The following is a 19086-nucleotide window of genomic DNA, read 5'->3' as shown; positions in this document are numbered from 1 at the left end:
AGCAAGACTGATTTAAGAAAGCCTGTTCCACATGGACATATATACACTACCAAACGTAAAATAGATAGCTAGTGGGAAGCAGCTGCATAGCACAGGGAGATCAGCTCGGTGCTTTGTGACCACTTAGAGGGGTGGGATAGGGAGGGTGGGAGGGAGGGAGATGCAAGAGGGAAGAGATATGGGGACATATGTATAACTGATCCACTTTGTTATAAAGCAGAAACTAACAAATCATTGTAAAGCAATTATACTCCAATAAAGATGTTTTAAAAAAAAAAAAACAGAAAGCCTGTTCCAGTCATTTCCTCTGCATCTACACTGCTAAAATTGGGACTAAGAAAAGGATCATACAAGCATCTGTAAGAACCTATTATTTTTAATCTCAAAAGGAAAAAGACTAAGTTTTTCCTAAAACAATAATAACAACAACAACAGAAATTAAATGGAGATAGGTTGTGTTTTATATCATATTTCAAGATCTCCTTCCAGGACCTCAGCAAAGTTTGAGAGGGCTGCAAATGAAGATTCTAACAGATCAAACATCCCCTTTTCAAATTATCTAAATATTTAAAAGTGAGCCAATTATGCAACTGTATTAAGTATTAGCAGAGCAACACAAAATGTGTTTCTCCAGAACTCCCAGAATGGAAAGGACATAATCAGAGAGTGTGCACCTTTCAAATGAAACTGAAGAGCTCTGCTGCACTATTTTTTCTTTATTTCAAGGGTTTGCTTGAAGATATTCAGCTTTGCTTTTCAGAAAATGATTGTTGCTTGTGAAAATAGGATAAATAAAAATCAGCAACCTCAGAAGACAAACTATGTATTTTGTTAGAAAATGCCACAAGACGGCCTATTTCTGAAAATGGCTTTTCACAAATTCATTAAAAAAAAAAAAAAAAAAAGACTACGTAGTTCACTTCATGACAAAGAAAGGTGGCAAGCAACATCCCATTTTCTAACTGGAGATGAGAATTCACAGAAACCTCCACATGCGTGATAGCCTAATTACATCAGTATTAGAAAGGCAATTTTTCTTGTCTAATGTGAACTGTCTGGCTTGAATGCTGACAGCTATATAATTTTAATTTGATTATGTTATTTTTTTTTCAAGTCAAGCAGATGACGCTAATACCCAGATTTGCTAGCTTTTCTAAAAGGAATCCCGTAAGGATCCAGAAATATTTAATATCTTTCATTTTTAAATTGGCAATTTCTTCTCTTGCTAATTTCACATCATTATTCTTTCTCAAGAAACAGCTGTGATTTTATTTTAAATAAGGAGAAGAAAATGCTTAGCAGAAGGTGTCGATATGAGGACCATCCATCCACTTGCCCCTTAAATTCACTGGTTATCTATAGACCTATTTATTAACTAATAGGACTTTAGACAAACATATACTGAAAACCCACCAATAATTAGAAGCCTCTAGAATGAACTATGAGGGAAAAGACTGAACCCTTAACATATAATTATCAGTGATTCATCATGGTAGGGAGGTAAATGATAAAGACACTATAATCAGTTTTGCATCATTAGAAATAGAATCCTCACAGAAGAAGATGAGGAAGATGATACCCTAGAATGTCCTTATCAAATAAAGGGTTTTGTTTTGGGCAAATTTAACTTTCAAGGTTTTCTACAAGGTTAAAAGCTCATTAATTTAGATGCCACCAATTCTGAACTCTTAATAAGGCCTGTTTTAAGTTGAGAGAATATTTTTGCCTTCCTAAGAAGCCTTTCTAGAATTTCAGTGTGCTATATATAGATACTTGAGGTGTATTAATTATAAATGGCTTTTGCTTTTTTTTTTTTTTTTGAGGTGCGCGGGCCTCTCACTGTTGTGGTCTCTCCCGTTGCGGAGCACAGGCTCCGGACGCGCAGGCTCAGCGGCCATGGCTCACGGGCCCAGCCGCTCCGTGGCATGTGGGATCTTCCCGGACCGGGGCACGAACCCGCGTCCCCTGCATCGGCAGGCGGACTCTCAACCACTGCGCCACCAGGGAAGCCCGGTTTTTGCTATTTTTAAAAGCAGATTCCAAAGGGCTTCTTGTCTACACTTATGTTCGCCTAGTATGCAATATTGTATCTCCTTAGAAATAACACATTCTTTAAAATTATAGCCATGCCTTATTTGCTCAGCATTGTCAAGGCCTAGTATGTTCTACTCAAGAGGGTTATCTAGATGACAGAACAGACAGAAGATCAGAGCACTGGGGGGTGGGGGACTTAGAGAAGTCAGGGTTCCTCAAACTCTGTCAATAAAATCTTGAGTTTCATCTTAACACTCATCTTGATTTTGCATTCCACTGAAGAATATCTGTATTCATTTTAACACAAAAATCTGTTCTGTTCCCCAGATCTCGGAGTACAACTGAGGGAGCAGGAAGGTGTTCTGTTTCACTCTCATTTGACACATCCCTGAACCTCCTTTTGAACAGCTGGTAGACATTCTTCACTGCTCCAGGAAACAGACTCAGAGAAGTAAAATGATTTGCCCAGAGCCTGTTAGAGAAAGCCAGGACTGGAATCTGAGCTTCTGGATGGCCAGCAGTGTGACAAGACCACACATTCCCTGAGTGCGGAATCTTCCACTCTTGAAGTGCTTGCAAAAGGAACCATCCACAAGAGTCACATGGCCAAAGAGACCACCATTATAGGCTGTTTCTAATGAGCCTGGGCGTTTGTTGGCATCAAAGACCTTGGATGAAGTAGCAAGTTGATACATGGGAATGTTCCAGAGACATCTGAACAGAGGTCTCAATGAAAAAGAGTGAGAAGAATAAGACACTTGAACTTCTGAAGCACCATGGAAACAGCTATCAACAATGAAGTTTAAAAGGAAGGGAACTTAGCATCCAAACAGTAGAGGGAAGTTTCCCCTTGAAGCTTAGATCAGACTGCCAGCTTGGGGAGCTTTCCAAGAAAGCAGACCTTGGCAAAGGACAGGAAAGATGAGTGGCAGAACAAATGTGTGCTCACTGTTCCCTCTTGGGGCCTCTCCACTTCTAATAGTCTTCAATCACCAGCACTCACTGGGCACCGACTATACGCCAGGACCAAGGATGAGACGTCACAGGCTCAGCCCTGCAGAAGCTCAAAGCCTGGTGGGGCTACCGCTCGTGGTGTGAGTGCTCTCCTAGGGAGGTGTAGCGCGCTACTGGAAACACTTCGGAACAGCCGGCACTTTATCCAGTCCTGGGAGGTCAGGGGAGCACTCCCAGAGAAAAGAAGAGCAGGTGTTCATTGGATGAAAGTGGCAGGGGTGCGTGAGAAGAGGCATTCTTGCCCAGAGAGCGGCATGTGCAGAGAGGAGGGGCTGTAAGTAGCTCTATGCTGGGGGGAGGACAGGGAGAGGTGCCAGTGGACGCCGAGGGACAAGAGAGGCCAGACCTGAAGGGCTCCATGAAGGAGGCTATGCTGGGGAGTCTCAAAGTTGCCCCAAATGGGGCTTCCCTGGTGGCGCCGTGGTTGAGAGTCCGCCTGCCGATGCAGGGGACACGGGTTCGTGCCCTGGTCCAGGAAGATCCCACATGCCGCGGAACGGCTGGGCCCGTGAGCCATGGCCACTGAGCCTGCGCGTCCGGAGCCTGTGCTCCGCAACGGGAGAGGCCACAACAGTGAGAGGCCCACGTACCGCAAAAAAAAAGTTGCCCTAAATGGTTTTAAGCACAAAGAGTGACATATTCAGAGTTTTGTGTTAGAAAAGTCAGCTACATGGGACAATAGGGATGCTGATTAATGATGGCTTGGAATAGACTTTCTGAAAGAAATTTCCACCTTCGTTATTTTTCTTCCTGGTTGAAGCTTGCATATTTATTTATTTTTATTCAAGAGGAGAAAAGAAGAAAAAGGCATGGTCATTTAATGTGCATACACAACACTCCCTGCCTAGACCAGATACTTTACTTATGGGATTTCAGGTAGATGTCAAGCCACCTTCCATTGAACAGAAAGGGAAATTTAAAATCTGATATGTTTAACTGTCTGGTCTGATTCCAGGTGCTTTTTATACTACCTCACACTAACTCCTTTCAACATTTATTACATCTTAACCACTGAACACAGAAATCTTTCTGAGAGGAGTGACATATATATCTACCTTCCCAAACATAGTTACTGACCACAATTTAACATCTGTTTTTGAATACAATCTTTATAAAAACCACTTACTACTATACTAGTTTTGAAATGAACAATAATTCTTTAATTTCATCATAGAGTGAATCAAAGTTCTACCTTTCAATTGTTTAAGATGTCCTAAGATTTTTAAATAGTCTGTCTGAAATGAATCCAAATAAGGCCCATACATTACAATTAATTAATTTTATCTTAAATTTTTATATTCTGTTAATGCCCCTCCACTTCTCTTACTTCACTTCTCTTTTATTTCTTGCAATTTATTTGTTGAAGAAACTGGGCTATGTGTCACACAGTCCAGAGCCTGAATTTTGCTGAATACAAACATGTTCTTTGGTCTTTTGCATTTCCTGGCCTCTCTAGAGGTTTGATTGGATTCACATTCAATTTTGGGAAGAGAGGATAAGACTAATTCCGAGATGCGGTTGTATTCTTCCATTATGAGACACGCATTTATCTCTTTTTATGATGTTTGCAGCCTTTGATGATCAGTGCCTAGATCCATTAATTTATTACCTGTTAAAAAAAAATGGTGACAAAGTTTTTGCACCATGTTTTTACAAAGTGAGGCCCTCGGGGTGAGTGATGGATATTTGGTTGTTTGGTCCCAAACCAAGTGACCCCAGACTGCTATGCTTATTGAATTTGTACCTTTAATGTGAATCGTTTTTCTACATCTCCCTTACTGGTAATCACTTATTGATGCTTTCAGTACATCCTTGCCACTAAAGGCTCATCTTTTTGATTTGTTGCTTCTAATCTGCTCTATCAACTGAAACCAGACGATTAAGCTCTTTGTAATGATACAAGTAAACTAATAGAGACCACAGGGTCCTCTTATCAGGTATGGGCATAATAAGTTTTTGTACACAGACGTAGTGATTAATTTCTGAGTTCTTGGCTAGGTCTACTCTTCAAGGTTAACTGGCCTCTGGCATTAACTTAAACTAGTCAGTTTTTCCTGTATAAACTTTCTAGTTCCGAGGGTGATACAACACACATTATTTCAGAGCCTCATTTCCATATTCACTATAGGGATTTTTGTCACTTTGTTCCCCCCTTGAAACCCAGAGCCTAGAATGGTGCCTAGTATATTCTGATAAGGACTGTAAAGAACTAGTGAAAAATAAATGACAATAAAGCCTAAATTTGTATTTCTGTATATACATTTCCTCACACGGTGACGGTGAGTAAATTTTCCTAGAACTATTTATACAGTGCTATTGGCTGGCCGAGCATTCCAAGGGCTTCCACTGCCCACTCATCTCTCTGACAGCATAGCCTTCTTACTGTACTGTCCACTTTCCTTCCTGTGTCTACGTGTTCATCTATACCACTTTCCACCCCTGGACTCACAGAATTATTCTCATTTTGCCACTGAATTCCACCATCTGTGCTTCAAAACACACACCGAATCCCATTTTCTCAGTTAAATGTTCTTTATATCTTGAGCCTGTATTGACCCCACAATTCTCTACACAATTAGAGCAAGACATTCCTTTGAGGAAATAACTTTCCACACTTTGGGCACCAAGTAGACGTCAGTAAATAAAAGTGAGTGTTCACCGTGGAGAAAGTGGGAACAAGAGATTTTAAATGATGAAAAGGCTTTGAATTATTCTAACTACACCTCTTAGAGATAAATGAGATTTAAATATAATTTGTACAAATTAAATGCATCTCTAAGCTTTCCCACCAGAGTATCCCTAATGAAAGAAGCCTATAAATTCACATCTCTAATGGTGTGGGGAGGGGCCAATGTATGAGAAAAGCCCACAGGTATGAAAACTCTTTGAAGACCCACATTGTATCTTAAAATTGATACAAATTTTCCATTCTACTTCATAATACATTTATTTTCTCATGAAAATAAACATCCCTTCCCCCAAGCATTAAAGACTACAAGAGAGGTACCCTCGTTATTCTGGGCCTTTAAACATCTCCTGGCATCACCACATACCCCAGGAAACAAACCTACTTGAGTTTAAGAAGGACTGAGAAAAATTCATGTACACAAAGCTTATAATAGGAAAAGATCACTACTTTAGTTCCAAAAATCACAGTGCACTGGGTCTTCAAGTAAGCTTGGCAACTAGGGAAATTCCAGACTAGCCCATGTCTTGTGAGCAGGGGTGTCCAGTGTCCCCCTGCAAAGGTTCCCAGCATCACAAGGTGGGCTTAAGAAGATGGGCTCTCCAGGTAAGAGATTAAAAATAAGAAAGAGAGAGAGCAAAAATCATGAGTTTCAGGCTGGGAAGGAGGGTTTGAAAAGAATAAAACAGATATCACTTACTCATCCAGCCAAGTAATTAAGAAGGTTCAGACACCTTTGCTCCTATCAGTCTATTTAGACTCGCACTGGCCATACTTCAGTGGCTACTGAGTACTGGAAATGTGGCTAGTACGACCAAAGAGTGTTAAATCACATTAAATTTTAAAAACTGACACTCGATTCAGTTCTTCAAACGTCTTTGAAGGAGAGGGAGACATACTTAAAAAGTATGTTTGCAATAAGCTATTATGAATCTACTTCTCCAATTGCAAATTGTATGAAATCTAAATACAGATTATTTCCAATGAAAACTGAGCATCCTGAGATGAGCTGTAAGTCAGAAATGCACTCCAGATTTCAAAGTCTTAGTCCAAAACTACATAAGGTATCTCAGTAATTTTTAAAATTTAAAAATTACGTGTTGAAATAATAATATTCGGATATATCAGGTAAATAAAATATACTATTGGGTCAAAAACATATTGTTAAAATTAATTTTACCTATTTCTTGTTACTTTAAAAATATGGCTATTGGAAAATATAAAATTGATATGTGACTTGCATTATATTTCTATTGGACAGCACTTTATTTAGACAAACACCTTTAAAAGAAGAATCTCTTTTTAAAAGAAAGTACATAGCTTTCCACTCCCCAAACTTCGTAGCGACCACTGCAAAAAGGATTTAGTTTTCTATCTACAAAGCAGTATGAAATCCTTTGCCCGAATCCAGTACATAGAACATTTCAATTGCTTGGGATATTTTCTAAATGCAAATAGTTATCCACCCCAATTACAGTCAAATGTTCTGCACTAATTCTTTCCTTCTACACCTAAATAAAGCAGCTTTTGGAGACCATATTCTTGAGAAAAAGCTTCAGATCTAGGTTTCCTTTGTTTGAGTTTCCACCCACTGAGTCTAGGAAGCTACAGAACTCCCTGGTCTGGGGTTTTCATATTGGCACCCGAGAAGTTCAGGAATAGCTAGTACGTCAGCAGCAGGGGCAGCAAAGACCCCTATTGCACATGGCATGGAGGAAGACAGCATGGCAGAGCCATTAAGAGACTGGGCTCTAAAATCAGACTTGGTACATTCAAATCTAAACTCTACCGAGTACCAGCCGACCTCGGGTAAGTTACCTTACCCCCAAGTGCTTAAATTTCCTCATCTGAAAACAGGGATTAAAACAGCACCTACCTCAGAGGTTTTAAAAATTAAATGAGGGCTTCCCCGGTGGCACAGTGGTTAAGAATCCGCCTGCCAATGCAGGGGACACGGGTTCGAGCCCTGGTCCAGGAAGATCCCACATGCTGCGGAGCAACTAAGCCTCTGTGCTGTAACTACTGAGCCGGCGCTCTAGAGCCCAAGAGCCACGACTACTGAGCCCGCATGCCACAGCTACTGAAGCCCGCGTGCCTAGAGCCCGTGCTCCGCAACACGAGAAGCCACCGCAATGAGAAGTCCGTGCACCGCAACGAAGAGTAGCCCCCACTTGCCGCAGCCAGAGAAAGCCCGCGTGCAGCAACAAAGACCCAATGCAGCCAAAAATAAATAAAATAATTTAAAAAACAATTAAATGAGGTAACACAAATAAGGTGCCTAGATCAGAGTTGGGCTTCTAATTAGAGCTCATCATACGTAGTTACTGTGGAATGGGCAAGGATGATGGCAGTCAGCAGGAGTCCAATGTAACCTTGACTTGTTTTGTTCCCTGAACTTGCTCGTTCTCCTATATTTAACCTGCATTACACCTAGGGATTAGACAGTTGTAGATCTCACAATAAACCAATTATCAGTCTGCACTGGCCACTTTCTGTGTAGGTGGCTCTTTTAATTCAAAAACAAAAATCCAAAATTAACAAAGCCTTGTCTTCTAAATTTTAGGGATGGAAAGATACGACAATCTTTCATATTTTGAAAGGATAGATTCCTATTAGGACATCTTACTAATGCTAGAACATCCGCGCACATCTTCTTGGCACTACACTCATGTCAACACAGCGTCACAGGTTCGTACCCTCTTCAACACCGACCCTCTCCAGGATTCTTGCAGAGGCCTCTGCAGGTAGATGCTTGAATTCTGATACTCATGAGACTAGGTCAACGAGGGACACTGAAACCATTCCACCAAATGCTTAACAAAGCATAGAAATACCCCTAAGATTGCAGTCAGAAATGTTAGAGGTAATCAAGTCAGCCCTAAGCAAGGGTTTGGGCTTTTAAAAAATAATAATAATAATTTAAAAAAAATTAAACTTCTCTTCCCTACTTATTATGATCATTCTTCTCTGCTTTTGGCATGGCAAAAGCAAAATATAATTAGCAGCATGAGTAATTAGCTGGTGTCCAGATGGCATGGATGAAGGATGCCACCTAAGAAGGAGGTGCAAATGGAAACGGCAGGTGTCTAACCAACACGTCTGGGGAATGTCAATGCCATCAGGTTACGTCATCCTGTGAATTCAGCCATCCGCAAGCATAGTTTAAAGACAGAAATAAATAGCAATAGACTTCCCACTGCAACTTCAGAAAGCAGAGCTGGAGGGGGCCTTCGATGTGACCGCGCACCAATGCCCATCCAGCCACCTCTGGAGCCAGTACCTGTAACAGACACTGTCAGTGCAGGGGTTGTGAACCCTGACAATGACGAAAACGTGCTGAAAGTGGGATCGGATGTTTTTTGGGCTGAATGGCTGTGCTCCAGGCTCTTGGAAAACAATTGTTACGATATCGTTTCCAATGTGCCGCTTCCGTAGGAGCTAAAAGAAAACATAAGCAAGAGACATAAATGACAACGCTCTGCTTGTAACTCCCCGATTCCCTTATGTAACTGTATTTAAAACATTCATTATTAATCAGTACATATTAGGGGAGGTAACCTACACAGTTATTGCCAATATTTTAGCCGGTCTTATCATTCCCTCCAAGGAAGAATATGGAAATGAATATTCAGAAATTTGCATAAAACACACAGTCCATTCAAATAGATCTAACTAATCTCTAGCATATTACGCCAAGTCCCAGCATCTCCAAATCTTCAGTTTCCATAACAACAGTTTTGTTCCATTTTCATGTAAGAAACTTGCCATAGGGAATATTTTTTAAAGATGAGAACGGCTAAAGTAATTACAACGCAATTTATGTTCTGATTTAATTAGCTTCATTTAAAGAAATGTGGCTAAGGTGTTTTCTGATAATACTTTTTATGGCACAAGCTGGGAATACAGAAATTAATAATATTCCAAAACGTTCTAACAGTTTTAAAGCAGGTTAAATTTCAGGTTTAAATAGCTTCTTTAATTACAGTGAAAGCTGCTTAAGACCACCTTCTGTTTCACATTAAACGGTGTTTTGGAAAGGTAGCTTTCAAATTCAGGCACTCCAAATCATCCTAGCTCAGCGCCTCTCTAGAAAGGGGTTATTAGGGAGTTTAACTCAATCATGTGAAGAAAAACTGAACAAAATTTGTATTACTCATATTTATTACGTGGAGGCTCCTACCAGGAGGAAAACAACTAAACATGACGTTTATATAAACTATCTATTAGACATAAGCTTGTATTTATAAACCTTTAAAAAAAAACTCTCCAGTGACTTTACCTTACACAGATTACGTATCAGTAAAATCAGTGACTGAGTATTGGCTGCCAGCTGGGAGAAACAACAGCCTATTAGATTAGGGTTGAGAATTGGGAGTTAGAATGTTCAGGAAATGTACTTTTAACCTTAGGAATTTTAAAGCATCCCAAAAGATCTTCTAATGAGGCTGTGTACTTCATTTCTAAACATGCAGTATTATCAGATGTTACAAAAATAAAGGCTGCTCTGTATTGACTGCTATATAAAATATACCCATCATCAAAGATTATTAATCTCCTCAGAATCTTGAACCTATCAAGCTCAAATACAATCTATGTATATGTCATTCCTGCATAGATGCCATTGTCTTTTTGATACATGTCATTCTTCCTTCAAAATATGGCCTGATATGTAATGTTACTGTCTTACTAAAGAACCCAAATAGAAATAAACCTATCCATCTCACATTATATATAATGAAAAAAAAGACAGTATTTATAAACCAATTTCTGCAGAAAGATTTTGAAAGACACGTTCTTTCTGGGTTTTCCAAGCATAACATAATCTATGTAGAAGAAATAAATTCTTTAGCTAGAGAATTTTAAATTTCTTAATATGTAGAATACAAATTATTCTTTCACTCTGATTCAGGACCATAATACTTTTGCCTTGATTGGACCCCAAATTAAATAATTTGGATGGATGTCCACCTAAATGCCAACTCACTCAGCTCAGCCCTTTGATTCATTTAGCTGGATATACAATTGAGTCTTGTTACTAAATTTTTTACCCCCATTCCCCCACATGTTACCTTTCTCTGCTGAGCAATCAGGTAGAATAAGCCTTCATTTCCCCTTTAAAGATCATTTGTTGATGTTCTTAAATTCTCTCTACTGTCTGGTCAGAGTGAGTTTAGTATATTTTTCTTAGCAGGGTATTTTCCTCTCAAAAGTCTAGAACTTGGAATTTGCATAAAACAAACTGTCAACAAACTCCAGATAGGGGAATTTATCTTAAAATAGGTTTATTTCAGATTTATAGCTGATTCATTGCTTTGCTTCCTACGTTTTGATTGCTTTGGTAATCGTAAGAGGCAAGATTTTGTTACTGAGATGTGTGATGTAATCAAACCTAAAGTGACAATGTGTTCAGATTCGATCCATATTTTGTTAAATTCTGTGGAAAGAGGATGTGATTCATTCTGCAGCTGGCCCTGTGTTCTGTTAGTACAACAGTTGACAATAAGAAAATCTATGTCCGTTTTAAGGTCAGAAGTGATACTAGACTGCTGTGTTTGTAACAGCTACTGAAAGGAGAGTCTGTGAGTTCTCTGGTTCTTTTAAGTTTCAGTTTGGTATCATTTGTTTTAAAACATTTTTTAAAAACAACTACCACCACATACTCTTTAAAACAGTACCATTTCCATCTTGCTCTGTAACCATCTGCCATTTCTTAGTTTTCGCATTTTATCATCTCACAGACTACATTTTAGTACTAGGCCTTGTGCTTTTAGATCTTTTTAAAAGAAACTCTGTGTATGAGGTACACAAGAGGTACACAAATGCAATTGTTACTTATGTTGTCCCCTGAAGAACACAGCAAGAAAAAACATTTTCCTGAGCCCCCATCGACATTCTGATTTTTCTCCAAGTTAGTGGAGGAAACCTCCTTTGAAATTTGAAATGAAACATCAGTACTTTCCTGCTTTGTACACTGGCCTCTTGAGATGAAATTTCACCCACTCATATGTGTTCTTTGCAACCCTGCAGAGTCATCTAATCACCATGATTTCAACTTGTTCTTTTCAGATTTCAGGAAAACCTCAATTCTCGTGGGTGAAAAGCAAATGATTAATTCACAAAGCCATCCAGCTGGCTGTTAACCCAGAATTTGTGTCTCTTCATTTGTTTTCAGCTCATTTGCTATTCCTTACTTCCACAAAGTACAAAGCTTCCTGCTGCTGTGACAGGTGCAACATTAAATTCTGGTTTAAGATTTTATAAACTTGCCACTTAGGCTTCTGGGGGAAATGAAACAAGGGCAAAAAAACCCACAGATAACACAAGGATCTCTTACCTGCTGCTTGTTGTTAGGTGTGTATGGCAGCATGGTAGAAACATGGAACATGATCTCATAGTCTTTGTATGTTGTGTACAGAGAATGGGTTCCAGTGGAATCAGCTACAGTAAAAAAAAAAAAAAGACATGAGACAACTGTAACAATAGGAAAAATAGTTCGTTTAAGAGATGGAGCTCAAAAAAAGAAAAAGGGAAATGGTTTAGGATGAAGACATCCTAAGACAAGACACAGTATAGGAGTTCTTACCCATTTTTTGTACCCAATCCCCCCCTTGGCAGTCCAGTGAAGCCTTTGGATTCCTTCTGAGAATAATATTTGTAAATGCATAACATAAAATACATAAGATTTCAACAGAAATCAACAGACTGAAAAATACCACTATCAAAACAATTTTAAAATGATATAATAGCATAAGATTTATATAATAAGTTTGAGCAGTTGGTCTAATAACTACTATAATTCTGACATAGTGAAGTGCATAAGCAGTATCTTGGCATACTTCCAACAACAAACAATATAGTATGAAAATACCTATGCTTTCTACTGGTGACAGAATCACAGGTAGAGCTTATACTACTGTGGTGTGTTGCCTACATTCATAACTGAAGGAAATGCTAAATTTCAATTAGGGGTCAGTGAAGATAAATGTAAAATTACTTCCCATCCAAGATCACAGACCCCTGAATTCCGTCCACAGACTTCAAGTTCAGAACATTTTTTTCCAATACTTCTGACTCAAGCAAGAGAACCGTTTTGTTCTTAACAAATAGATGGAAACTTAACAAGACTGTAACGCTGAATAACAAAGGTATTACAGCAATGTCCAACAATTTAAGACTGAGTGTGTTCTGTTCTCACCTTCCTTAAGGAGAAAAACAACCTCGACCCCCTTAATCATTAACAAATCAACGTGCTCATAAATACCTGGAAACCAAAGAGAATTATTAACTGTCCAATTGAAGGGGAATATCTTTAGATTAGGACCTGGACTTACAGGCGGCAAAATGAACAGAAATGCATTCATTTTGGGTAAACTCAATCCTCCACCAACCATATTGCTAAGGAGCAAACACTTTACCGCATTTTAGAGAATGACGCTGCAAGACAGCCTCTGGCATGTACCGAAAGGCAGTAGTTCTCAAACTGGAGTGTGCATGGAATCCGCTGGGAAGCCGCTTAAAAGGCAGCTTCCCATCCTCCACTCCCAGAAATACTGCTCCGTAGGTGTGGGGCTGGGCAGAAGAATCTATTTTAATAAACACCCCCAGGGGACTCTAATGCAGTAGCTGCACTGCCCTTAGGCGTTGCTCCAAGAATAGACCATAAGGGAGGTTTGCAGAGACCTGTTAAGATGTTCTAGAGCCCTGAGTTTCAACCCTGGATCTTAATTTTGAAGAGGGCATAAAACACAAAGGGTTTTAAAAACAAGATAAATGTAGAATAAAGCAAAGACTACTTTTGAAAAACTGCAAAGATACGTACCAACACGTAAAGCCCCAAGAAAAATATCTTCTAAATGTTAATGACGATTACCACAAAAAAATACAACTGCAATAAATCATTGACCTACTTAAGACAGATCTTGAGTATGAAGAAGGTTTCTATTGTTAAGGACCCTCGCTATAAATACCTCTAGAACTGATTCGCACATTTTACAACTTTCAAGTCAATGTGTCAGCTGTGATGAGTACTTACATGTGTTTCAAGTCAATTTAAAGCAAAGTTAATGAACTAGAAAACAAATTACCATCCAGTGTTCATTTACTACATTTTGCTTTGTATGTCTTTCTAATTCTAAAGGCATTACTACCAGGAAAGAAAAATGAAGACAACCCTGAAGATAATTTGTTTTCTATTTCTTGTCCTTTCTCTCTTTCCGACGCTTGCCTCATTTCATACAATGGATGCTGCATGACCCGTCTTCTTCTAGGGACCTCTGAAAACCTCAGCTTTGCTGATCATTTTAAACAGTCTGGAAACAGTTTCAAAAGTTTCAGACATGAAACTAGGGCCAAAACAATGAAATTTTCCTTTCTGAGAAGAAAGGAATTCCCAAATCCTGAAATTACTGTACATAATAGAATTGCTAAACTTTACCAGAGAGAATGGAAACTGAATGTTTGTTATATTCTCTGAAGAATAAGGCATTTAATGTTGTTATTATTATTATTTTAGTGACCTTGAGACCATGAAACACTTAACAGAATGAAAATCAGGAAGATGACCATTGGGAAAATGACAAAAATCTTTTTTTCTCTGGTTGAAAAGAGTATATACTGAGTGATTTCTAAGGGGAAAAATATGTTTATAGAAGAGGGATAAAAAGAAGATAATGCTCCTTCCTATTTGTATGGAGCTTTAAAATTAAAAAATAAATTTGGGCATCTTATAGGTCATCTTGATAATCATGTGATTTGCCTCCAAATTATACTACCAGCGAATGGTGTATATCCACTAATAAGGTCAGCCCTCTACGCTAGTCATAGAAAATAAAATTTCTAATATTCAAACTAGATGATAAGAAGACACTGAATAACTGAGGAATGATGAGAATATTCTTGTCAGCTGCTTTGAAAAGGTGTCGATAAGTGATAATACCCTACATTAGGCACTTCTATTTGAAGATGGTATGAAGAGGTTAATAAGTTTGTAGAAGCAGTTTCAGATCTGGTCAATGTCATATTCATCCTTGACTTCTCTTGGCTCAACTCTTTTGCTTTAAGGGGAATAAAACTTGGATGATAAAGGTGGATGTGTAGGAATCTGAATCAGGAAAAAGTAATTCGATTTTTATGTAACCACTTCCTGGTCACTAACAGATACGTTCGACTTCAGAAAAGCTAGATAAAGGATCAAGCCTAAGCAATTTGATTTTGGGGAAGTTCCTAGTTTTAAATATTTATGAATACAAAGAGAAAAGCAATTTAATGACCTAATTGCACATAGACTAATAAAGTCAATGGAATGAAGAAAGCTTAAGCTCAGCTTATGAACGTCCTCACCACTACGGAACACATCAAAGGCAGAACAAAATCGCAGACAGGTTGCGGATCTGATTATTATCCATAGCTTGAAATCCTACAACAGTCAGCTGGCTGCTGAGGGCCATCCATTTAAGACCCCAGATCTCCCTTCTATGAAAGCTTGCCTCCGGGTCTGGGGATGCAGAGGTCAATGCTCAGAAGCACAGCCGGGGACAAGTATTAACATCTGGAACACTGGATGGCACACCTCTGTAGTACTGTTCACGCCTCCTTGTAGTACTATTTCACCCACTCGGTAACAAAGTATTTGGGGAAGTCGAGAATCCCACCTTCTCTGGCATCTACCATATTTACTCATGTTTTTTCAGTGTACCTTTAACCATCAGGAGGTAGGTTACTTTACTTCACTGAGGAAGGGATCAAGGAGAGTTTGTAATACCACCCTTTGCCATGACAGGAGAATTCATACTGTGTCAGTTCAGGGAACGTGCAAGTATGCATGTGTATGTGCCCAGGACTGAAGGCTTCTTAAAATCACTAACATATGGTGAGAAAAGGATAAGCGATGATGTGGGACAGGTACTTAGGAATCAGTCACTACTATCTTCTACCTACTGAGCACTTTGCAAGATACCTGCAATTACCTGGATTCCCACCTGCAAGTATGAAGACCTGAATTCCAATACCTCCAGCATCATTTACTAAATGACCACAAACAAGTCACTTCACTTCTCCACCCCTCGCCCCTCGATATTCTTCTCACTGTTCTGAGGATTGAAACAATGCATATGAAAGTACTAGCCCATAAAGATGCTCAAGAAATGTGTTGATCAGAACTTAGAATTTTGTGCAGTTGAGATAAGAAGTGTAGCTGCCTTAAATAGGGCCTTTTACATATTTTAATTTCTTTGCCAACTGCATCTCAGTAACACTCAAAGGAAAAACCTTACACTATAACACAGTTTAAAGTTTAGGAGATGAAAAAAGAAAACTTTTCTTCATTCATCAGTCTCTAGAACTCCAAACAGTCCTTTGCACGTGTGAAACATTTAAATAATGCTAGTTTTACTCCCTTCTTTATCAAAGGTTAAATATTCCAAATAAAGGATTTATTTTCTTTATGAAAAGTCTTCCATCTCCTCTAAGACCGTGAATCTCAACGATTTTTTTTTTTTTTTTTTTTTTTTGGCGATACGCGGGCCTCTTACTGTTGTGGCCTCTCCCGTTGCGGAGCACAGGCTCCAGACGCGCAGGCTCAGCGGCCATGGCTCACGGGCCCAGCCGCTCTGCGGCATGTGGGATCTTCCCAGACCGGGGCATGAACCCGTGTCCCCTGCATCGGCAGGCAGACTCTCAACAACTGCGCCACCAGGGAAGCCCTCAACGATCTTTATAATACTGCTGAAAAATGGGGGAAGCAACAAGCATTCACTAATATTGCGGCAAATCAAAGAAGGCAGAGCTTTGAAGGAATGGTTTTCAAAGGGTTTCTAAGTCTCTTACGTGCTGACTTGACAAACATGCTTCATTCGGGAAATAATTTCCCCAATAATAATCCATACACACAGCTTAAAATGAGGGTGGTCTCCAGCTTTCAAATAATAAACTGCTTGGTGGGAAGCTTATTTTCGTATTTACTGTAGTGTGAGGGGATGGTAATTATCTAGAGGTTATGCCATCCAAATAATGAAACAAAAGGAGAAAAAAATTTACTCCTGAAAGTTTCTTCATTGCAGAACTGTTCCAACCCCTGACACACCTGTAGCTTGTTTGCTAGAAGTCCTTATTTCTGAGATGGAAACTGGACTTTGTATGGAACACTGGGAAAAAGAAGAAATGGTTTGACAGTTCCATCAATCCTTCCTTTCCTGAGCCTCTTCCTCCTTTACCGAAGTACTAAAATCTGAATATAATTATAATACATGACAAGTGGAGATGTCTCATGAGACGGCTTGAGTATTTTTAGCTCGAGGGCTCGAGAGAGGGGAAGATACAGCCACAAGGCAGAGCTCTGCGGGCTTCACTGTACCTAATTCTACATTTACGCTTTCTCTAAACACGTCATTAACTGTAACACTAGGACCTGTTCTCCCTCCTTAATGCTTACTAGCTACCTAACCTTGGGCACGTTAGTTGATCTAAAGAAGCCAATTCTGTAAAATGGGGATAACTGGCATCTAGCAGAGTTTGTGGGGATTAAATGAGATGACACGTAACAAGTGTCTAAGACTTCTACTTCTGGCCATAACAGCACTTGGTAGAGGACCTGCTCTCCCATTGTAAATAAATAGAAAAACAGACAAAATACCTGAAACAACCTTTTTTCAGACATTTTACAATAGGCAGCATTGGATAGTGTTCCCTGAGAAAAAAGTATCGAAGAAGGTGAGCCCTGTGATCCCCACCCAGCTTTCTACCTGGAAGTACTTTCCAAACAACGGCACAGAGCAGGGATCTGAAGAGGGGAGCCAGAACATGCTGGAGGTCTGGAAGGTTGAGGCGGCTGATACTTGCTGGGCAGAATACCAAAGAAGAGGAAACCACACGGTGAAAGAGGCTCGGAAACCAACACAGGGGTTCCCTTGAGTCTTGAATATTAAGCTGCACAAGCATAGAGTGAGGTTCCAAAAGCCAGGGAAAGAAAAAACATTCAGGTAAGGTACATCATGGTGACTACAGTTAATAACACTGTATTTCGTAAATGAAAGTTGCTGAGAGAGTAGATCTTAAAGGTTCTCATCGTAAGAAAATAAAATTGTGTAACTAGGTATGGTGACAGATGTTAACTAGACTTATTTTGGTGATCATTTCGGGATATATACAAATACTGAATCATTATGTTGTACACCCAAAACTAATACAGTGTTATATGTCAATCATATCTCAGTTAAAAAAGAAAAAAGAAAAGAAAAGAAAAACTATTGGGGAAAGAACAACTACCAGAGATTTGTCAGCCAAACCATTCTCAAAGTTCACACAGGGGTAGAAGTCATTCAACTTCTGACTGACCACAGCAGAGATACCTCACTGAATATGCTGGTATTCAGGTGCCTTAGCAGGAGGGCTAAATTAGCCAGAGAGTAAAGGCTACTCTAGGTATGCTTTTAAAGAGCCTAAGAACAAGATTCATAAAGATCAAGCTGTTCTATAATTAAATTAATTGCCCACCAAAATAAAACGACACTCTTTAAAGAAGACAACAAAATCCAGGTCCTCAATGAAGAAACATTCACAATGTCCACTATCCAATCAAAAATAACCAGACAGATGAAGCAGTAAAACGTAACTCAAAAACAGGAGAAAATCTGTTAAAGGGAGACCCCAGATGACAGGGATGACGGAATTAGCACACAAAGACTTTCAAACAGCTATTATAAATACGCTCAAGGCTTTAAAGGAGGACATGAACCTAATGAGAATAATATGGAAAATATAAGAAAAGAGAACTCCCCCCCGCCAAAAAAAGAAAAGAAAACCCAAATGCAACTTCTGGACCTGAAAATCATAATATCTGAAATGAAAATTTCACTAGATTGGATAATAGCAGATTAAGACACTATGGAAGAAAAGAAAAATACAGTGCCTTAAATGCATTCATTGGAATTATCCAAACACAAGCACAGAGGGGAAAAAAAGTTTAAAAATCGAATCACAACTAGTAAGTGACCTAATATATGAGTAATTAGAGATTCAGAAGGTGGAGGTGCAGAAAAATTAAAAAATGAATTTGGCAAATAATATTTTAATTTGATGAAGACTACAGATCCAAGTGACAACTACAGTGTCATAGGGAGACGGAGTGATCCTTCAGGAACACATGTTCTGGAAAGCATTTTCTCTTTTTAAAGATCACACTGAGGGCTTCCCTAGTGGCACAGTGGTTGACAGTCCGCCTGCCGATGCAGGGGACACGGGTTCGTGCCCCGGTCCGGGAGGATCCCACGAGCTGCGGAGCGGCTGGGCCCGAGAGCCATGGCCGCTGAGCCTATGCGTCCGGAGCCTGTGCTCCGCAACAGGAGAAGCCACAGCAG

At 39.4% G+C, this 19086-nt stretch overlaps 1 protein-coding gene across 23 annotated transcripts in view; it reads right to left on the bottom strand.

Annotated features, from left to right (window-relative positions):
* Positions 1-19086, bottom strand: part of SIPA1L1 (signal induced proliferation associated 1 like 1) — a 501925-nt gene that overhangs the window by 83950 nt on the left and 398889 nt on the right. For all 23 annotated transcript variants that reach the window (XM_033435869.2, XM_033435578.2, XM_033435768.2 and 20 more), the window contains 2 exons: positions 12069-12172; positions 9015-9172 (listed from right to left, as the gene is read on the bottom strand). In XM_033435869.2, coding sequence (XP_033291760.1) covers positions 9015-9172; positions 12069-12172 — 262 coding nt within the window. The remainder of the gene's footprint in view (positions 1-9014; positions 9173-12068; positions 12173-19086) is intronic.

The sequence above is a fragment of the Orcinus orca genome, chromosome 2 (genome assembly GCF_937001465.1).
Source record: "Orcinus orca chromosome 2, mOrcOrc1.1, whole genome shotgun sequence".
Lineage (NCBI taxonomy): Eukaryota > Metazoa > Chordata > Mammalia > Artiodactyla > Delphinidae > Orcinus > Orcinus orca.
The sequence above is the reverse complement of the archived record's forward strand: the minus strand, read 5'-3'. Positions and strand labels throughout refer to the sequence as shown.